The sequence below is a fragment of the Equus asinus genome, chromosome X (assembly GCF_041296235.1).
Source record: "Equus asinus isolate D_3611 breed Donkey chromosome X, EquAss-T2T_v2, whole genome shotgun sequence".
NCBI classification, from domain to species: domain Eukaryota; kingdom Metazoa; phylum Chordata; class Mammalia; order Perissodactyla; family Equidae; genus Equus; species Equus asinus.
The window spans coordinates 56,933,472-56,941,190 of record NC_091820.1 but is presented as its reverse complement, the minus strand read 5'-3'; the positions used below and the strand labels follow the sequence as shown (position 1 = coordinate 56,941,190).

Genomic DNA, 7,719 nt, shown 5'->3' with positions numbered 1-7,719 from the left:
CCCCTCCCCGACTCTGAGCTCCCCCCCGCCGCCAGTCTTGCACCAATCAGGCCTCGACACCTCCCCTCACGACCCCCCCACCCCGTCCCCTCGCTCGCCTTTCGATCCTAGAGTATCAGGCATCGACCTCTCACATACACATCCCTACCTGTCGTCCACCTGCCCGGCTACTACCCTCTGCTCCGACTACAGTCAGCCAGCCAGCCTTCCACCCTCGGACATTGACCACCCCCACGCACCCACCACTCCCACCTCACCCCGCCAGCTGTTCTTCCACCCCTCAGGCCTAGACACCCCCAAAACCGCACACCACCTCAGCCGCTCCCTCATGTCCCCAGTGGGATTCCTACTCCCCCAGCTTCCCCATCTTCGCTTTAGCAGAGTTAATATCCCTAAAAACTCCCTTCTTCTGAGAGCCCTTTTGCGCGCGTGTGTGGAAACAGGACAAATATTTCGTCAGAATCTCAGTCCCAAGGTTCATGGACAATCAGAGTGTCCAGGGCATATGGTGGTCCTGATTTTAATTAAGTCTGCTCAACTAGAACGAGCTTCAGGATTGTTCCCGCTTCAGTACCCACCTTGGTACCACCAGTCACCTACCTGCTTCTGCCGCCTCTCGCGTGGCCGATCGCAGCTCACCTCCGACTGCGCGTAGGGGGTATGCAGGATCCTCAGCACCCGAGGGGCACCAATCGCAGCACCTTTTATAGAGCCACGGCTCGGAGAGACAGGAACTGACGTGTTCCTGCCCTCCCTGTACCCACCAATCACAGCGTGGTCACCAGGCAAATTTAAACTAACTTCGCAACTATGAATTCAAATTTGGCGCTCAGCCGCAGTGCTTCCGGAATCAGTTCACTTCCACCCGGTGTTGCTTATTTATCCCGAAAGCACCATTTCATGCAGAGCTCAGGGCCCCACACCCATTTCTGTACTTTGGTGATCCCTAAATTAACTTTTTGGGGACAGGGAAAAACTGAGCTGAGCCCTCCCAAAGTTCCACCCTTGCGAGAACTTGGATAAGCGAGCCCTATTCCTTGCCTGAACCGCCCAAACCTTTACGTGTTTGCCTGCCCTCCAAACCACTCCGAGCTGGGGGGCGGGGGGGCTGGAGGGGGACGCGAGGTGGGGGAGTGGCGCGGGCGAGGACACCTAGACCCCTAGATAAGCCTAAGGCAGCAACCCAACAGCGCCTGGCAACACTGAACTATGACATCTGCTGGAACCGTGGAGATAAAGAGGAGGTTTGTTACTTAAGATTTTTGGCACGAGCTCCAAACACACCAAGAAAAACACAAACAGGGGAAGCAGATGCTTTTTAGATTGTGCCCGTTTCTCTGGCAGACGCCCATAAATTTCAAAATTTAAGCATTTGACCAACAGAATACAAATAAAATATCCCTGCACTTCAAGTTATTAATAATAGTTTATTTCATGCTGGGCACTGTTCAAGTGTTTTATGTGGACTTAATCCTTATGACACTTTAAAAAGTAGGGAATGCTAGCACTCTCATTTTCCAGAGATCACATGGCTAAAAAGCGGCAGAGCTGGGCTTCGAACTCCAGCAGCACTACTTCTAAAACCTAAACTCTTAAGCACCAAACTACCTACATAGACATGTAAAAGTGCTGTGAGTTGACAGAGAATCAGATAAAAGGGGCTAATTATTATAACCCTATCTCTACAACAAACTTGCAAGTGTACCTCCACAAGCCCCTTCTATAAAAATGGGGATGATGTAACTGTGTGCCTCAGAAGTTTGGGCAAAGAACCTGAATGTTAGCTGCAGTTAACATTAAGAGGCATGTGCAATAGAAGAGGGTCGGGGTAAGAACCTTGCCGAGTAGGCTACTGGACACCTTTCCTCCCCATCTTTTAGGAAACAAACACTAGTTCACGTTAGGGCTTTGAGGATCACAACCCACAGAAGTTGAGAGGTAAATTACCTGAAATTTTATTGAAAAAAATTCTCATCGATATCTGAGAAAACAGGCAGCTAAACAGCCTGCTCTGGTCCCTGATGCACTGATATCCTCCTCCCTGACACCTGCAGCTGAGTTCAACCACCGTACAGAGCAGGAAGGAACAGTCCACATAAAGAATTAGACTACGAGAGCAAATGAAACCAGAGCAGTCAGGAACAAGCATGAATGGCTGTGCAAGGAGCCACAGGCTTTCTGGTCGTTTTAATGGATCATACAGCAACCTCATTCCTCTACCACACTTGGCCGAGACAACAAAATTCTTAATATCATAGCTACACTAGGGAAATCTGGTCCTTTTGTTGCTCAGAGCCCTTCAAGTGTAGGTTCCATCATTGGATGAGCCTATTAGTCTATTCTGTCCAAAACTCAGTTTAACAGAACACAAAATACATCAGCCATATTAAGGGCAAATCATTCATTTATTGTTTAAAGATCGCAAGACAACATCTGGATTTCTGTAGCACAATTTAAATGTTTTACTTTTTTGATAAAGCAGAGTATAATAGAAAAAACAATTCGTTTCCAGCAATATCTATATCTATTCAGAATTAAGTCTTCCACAGACATGTTACCTGGAAAGCCTGTTACAATAAGCAAAGCTTCACCCAGAGCGGCTACTTTTCGTGCCAGGAAAAGTCCATCCCTATAGGAGGAATGATGTGCTATGTAAATGGCTGCAAGGCCACAGCCTGAGGGCACTGGAAGTATATTATCCTATTCCACATTATGTAGTTTGGTGAATTTCAAACATCAGTTTATCTGCAACCATGCTGGCAACCTTAAACTGACATTTCAATCAGGTAAAAAATAAATTAAGAAATTCCTAAACTGATGTTTCTTGATTTACATTATTAAAAGGTACACAGTTCATTAACATGTAATTCTGACTAAGAATTACATTTGAGATTCCTTGCTCCGATTTTGGTTAACAGTAAGAATCGCTCAGAAATTCAAGTTCTTATTCATAATTTGTCAGCTAGGATACATTCAGACATCAGCTGCAACTACAGAACAGGTGCACTGCCTCAGCGCTTTGGAAAGACATGATCTAGAACACTACCAGCAGACACAGATTATCTGTTACTAGATAGCTTAAGTGCAGCACAGCAAGACAAAACATATATTCATATGTCGGCTTGTTTAAGCCTCAAGCCCTCAATCCTTTGTTGAGATCCATAATTTTATTCCTATGGTTTTTAAGAACTCAAGCTCCAGGAGGGCTAAAGTCTCATTTGGACTCCAAACCAAGTAGCAGTGCAGTTCGCTACTACGGAGGCTGACTCCACAGAGACTTCAAGACCAAGTCCAGAAGACAGTTAGTCTATGAGACCCTAGAGGGCTAAAAAGTGATTACTCATATACATAGCTGGTCCTTCAGAGCTTTTGACCTATAACAAGTTTTTTGACGAAAGTTATTTAATGTATTGGAGATAACTATGACTTACGGATCAAATATTTGAATACTTATACTTACCTGGGATTTCATTTCTGCTGAAAGAAATAGGAAGAACAGGACTCACTTAAAAAAAAAACAAACTTTAGAAAGGAAGGTAAAAATCTTATCACACACTATCACTTTTGGAAGCAGCATAAAGGGGCAGTCAAAGGTAAAACACTGGTGAAATAGGTCAAAACTAGGCCCAAAAAATCTCTATTATTATCATCAATGACAGTACCACAACTGTGCCCTTTATAATTAATAATCACTCCTCAGAATTTTCATTTGGCACCAGATGATGTGTTTAACAGAAACACTCTGGGATGTTTTGAATCAGACTTGGTTTTGTTAGCTGAGTTACAGGAGAAATTTTAAAGTGGGGGGAGGGGAAGAGAAGGAAATGGGAAATGGACCAGAAAAAAACTGAATCATCACCTAAACCAACAAAGCACTGATAGCTCCAAACATTAGGTCAGACACTAAAACGACTGATATAGGCTCAAGTGGTTTATAAAACCTATAAAAAGACTACACCAGCAAAGTCCTCAGGAACCTGTGGAGTTCAGAAACTAAAACAAGGAGCAACATTTCAGCTTAAAACCTTATCTCAAGAGAACCATACACACTTCACATGAATAAAAATACCTGAAACCAAACATTTTTAAAAGCTCCAATACCCAAAATATAAAGAAAAAGATTCAATTCAGAAGACTCAATCAATCCATGGAATCACAAAACGGCTGGACAATCTCTATCTCCCCTCCACACTAACCATCCCATGGAAGACCAAGGGAGATCAGACCTTCCAGACCTATGCACCACCTGGTTGCTGCCAAATTCTACGGAGATTCCTTGTGGAACAGCAGTTTCCCACCTCTTGTGTCTCTCCCTATCATGCAGGAAGCAAGTCTGACTGTGCTATTCTATGATCGTTATTTGTCACCCATCTGCAACATGATACTGTACAGGTAAGTAAAAAGTACATTATCTAGTTCCCTTTCCCCCAGAAGGTTGAGGCTCAGGTATAGGGGTAATTCTCCTGTGCATACAGTCTTTATTTAGGCTGACTCAGTGACTTCAACAGGCTTAATCATGTGATCAGGTTTGTTGCCAGCTGCGTAATGCTCCCACATCTGCAGATAAAGCCGCTCTAGTTCCATTGTGTATTGTTTGGTGTTGAACAGAGGGCTAGATATTCTCTGCTTCCAGACTTTGCCACGAATTTTCTTCAGGCTGGGTAATTAAAAAAAAAAAAAAAAGCCAAGTTTACAAATCAGAGCAGAAACTCAGAACTAGCCCCCATAAACACCTCGTCACCCTTGTGGTGAAATATATGGTGACCAAACTTGACACTATTTTCTCTTCTGATTTGCCCCCTTACCTCAATGCTGAAAAAGGGAAGGGTCACAGCTAACATAATGCTAATGCTTATAACAAGTTCACCTCCACATACTCTGAAAAATTTTAGTTCTTTCCTAAACAAGTATATCCAACAGACACCATGCTTTCTCCAATTCATCTCATTTCTACCTTTAAAATAAAAATAAGAATTGGCAATGATGCATCTATTCCTATGTACCACTGGTTAGAATGTAAACTGCTTATCCTTTTGGTAAGAAATTTAGCAATGTGTGTATTAATAACCTTAGATGTTCATAACCCACTGACCTATCAATAACACTTTTAAATCTATTCAAAAGAAATAATCAGAGACACAGATACACCTGGCCATGCAAAGATGTTCATTAAAGCATCATTTACAAGAGCCAAGTCACAAATAGAAGGTGAAATATTCAGTCTATGAACATTTTAATAAAATAGGAAAACACTCAACGGGAAAAGAAATTCAATGTCTAGTGACATAATTTTCCACTTATACATGAACTGAGTTGCTTATTTAGATATAAAAAAGTGTTCCTAGGGGCTGGCCCCGTGGCCGAGTGGTTAAGTTCGCGCGCTCCGCTGCAGGCGGCCCAGTGTTTCGTCGGTTCGAATCCTGGGCGCGGACATGGCACTGCTCATCAAGCCACGCTGAGGCAGCGTCCCACATGCCACAACTAGAGGAACCCACAACGGAGAATACACAACTATGTACCGGGGGGCTTTGGGGAGAAAAAGGAAAAAATAAAATCTTGAAAAAAAAAAAAAAAAAGTGTTCCTAACATCACCAAGACTACTGCTCTGTTCAGAAACAGGGGGAAAAATCACTTCTTCTGGAAACAGGGGCAAAGATTTCTCTCTCTATTCTCCCCTTCTGAATATAGCATTTGTCATGAAATTATTCTTATATGGAGAAAATTATTACTTCAGAACCAGAAGCTATAACATTCCTGTGGATTTTTAAAAGCAATTTAATAAGAAGTTGTTTTAATGTTTATTGCAACAGAACTACTAAAATGGCTATGCATATCTGTTGGCCTCAACCCAAACATGACCATATTAACGCTACTTTCCAAATAAAAATATTTCAGTGCTCTTTTTTAACTTCTGTATGTCAATAGGAGAATGGTTAAACTGTGGTATATCCACTCAACAACAAAAAGGAATAAACTACTGATGCAAGCCATCAACATGGATGAATCTCAAAACACTACGCTGAGAGAAAGAAGCCTTCAGCGCACATACTGTATGGTTCCATTTGTCTAAGGTTGTAGAAAGGCAAAAGTAATTTATGGTGGGGAAAAAAATCAGAACAGTGGTCATCTCTGAGGGTTGGTGAGGAAGACCAACTGAGAAAGGGCATGCAGGAACTTTCTGGAGTGATGGTAATGTTCTCTATCTTGTTAGGGGTTTGAGTTATAAAGGTATTTCTCAAAACTCACTCAAGATTTGTGTATTCCCCTGAATATAATTTCTGCCTTAAAATAAAAAAGAAAGAAATATTAAACTCTAGCTAATGATGTCCATTCTGAAGTATTCAGGGTGAAGAGTACTGATGTCTGCAATTTACTCGAAAATGTATCAAATAAGATGGATTATTAGATGGATAGAGGAATAAATAGATGGACAGATACGTGATAAAGCAAGTATAGTAAAATGTTAGTGGTAGAATCTAGGTGGTAGGTATAGAAGTGTTTATTATAAAATTGAAAATTTTCATAACAAAATGTTGGGGAAAAGTAGTATGTGAAATCAACTAAGTTCCAAAAAGTAAAAAAAAAAAAAAAATACACTAAATTATTTACTGTAGTTATCTCTGGGATGATGGACATGAATCTTAATTTTTTTAATGTCTGGGCTCAAAATTTTCACTCATTTTTCTTAGATGTATATGATGCTCCCTGGAGAAAATTTTGAAAATAATAAATAAATGCTTCATATCTGTTGAATGCTTACTATGTACTAAGAACCATTATAAGTGCTTTACATGGAACACCTTTTTTTCAATTCTTACAACATCTCGGCAAGGTAGGTACTATCCTTCATCCTCATTTTGCAGATGGAAAACTCAAGGCACACAGACACTAACTTGCCCAAAGTCACAAAGCTTTTAAGTGGGAGATCCTGGATTCAAACCCAGGCAGTCTGACTCAAAGTGGGTGTTTCTTTAAACTTCTATATAATATGCTACTTCTGAGAAAAACAAAAAGAAAAAAAACCACCCATAATACCCAAAGAAAAAACCGCAATTAAGAGAGAAACATTATTTCACTATTTCATAAAAACTATGGATAAAGCATCATTTATCTACGCATCACTCCTCTAACTCCCATTCGTTTTGGGGCTTTTATGTTTGCTTTTTTTCCTTATGCTACAGTGAAGATGTGGCACTATTAGGGTCAAAGGTCTGGCCTTTTAAGGCTCTCAAAACTTTGATGAAGTGTTGTACCAATAAATGAAAAGGCCAGTGCCTCAATGCTCCCTCATCACTGCTATATTAAAAATCTCTTATTTTATAGGCAAATAACGGGTATACCCCAGTGTTATCTTAATTTACATTTCTACTACAGAGGTTGAAACTTTTTTCATGTTAACTGTTTATAATTCTACTTCAGAAAGCTGTCTGGTTATTTCCTTGTTTACTTTCCTATTAAGGATTTAAAATGTAAATTTTTTCAGCCTTTATACTTCTTAAGTATAGCCTGGCTATTAATATTCGACATAAGAAACAAAGATTTTTTTCCCCCCTTGTTTGCCTTTTCATTTTCTTGGCTTACTTTTATTCAGCCATTTACTCCTTACATAGTAAACCTATTGATCATTTATGAAAGTTTAGAAAGTTCTTCTCCTATCCAGAGATCATACAACTAATTCACCTATTTTATACTCTTATTTTATGATTCCATTTTATATCA

General features: G+C 40.6%; 1 protein-coding gene across 5 annotated transcripts in view; it reads right to left on the bottom strand.

The window, feature by feature from the left end:
* Positions 1-2,386: 2,386 nt before the first annotated feature.
* The window catches only part of OGT (O-linked N-acetylglucosamine (GlcNAc) transferase), a 33,030-nt gene continuing 27,697 nt past the window's right edge, over positions 2,387-7,719 (bottom strand). For all 5 annotated transcript variants that reach the window (XM_070503313.1, XM_070503311.1, XM_070503312.1 and 2 more), the window contains exon 22: positions 2,387-4,657. In XM_070503313.1, coding sequence (XP_070359414.1) covers positions 4,483-4,657 — 175 coding nt within the window. In that variant the 3' untranslated portion in view covers positions 2,387-4,482. The remainder of the gene's footprint in view (positions 4,658-7,719) is intronic.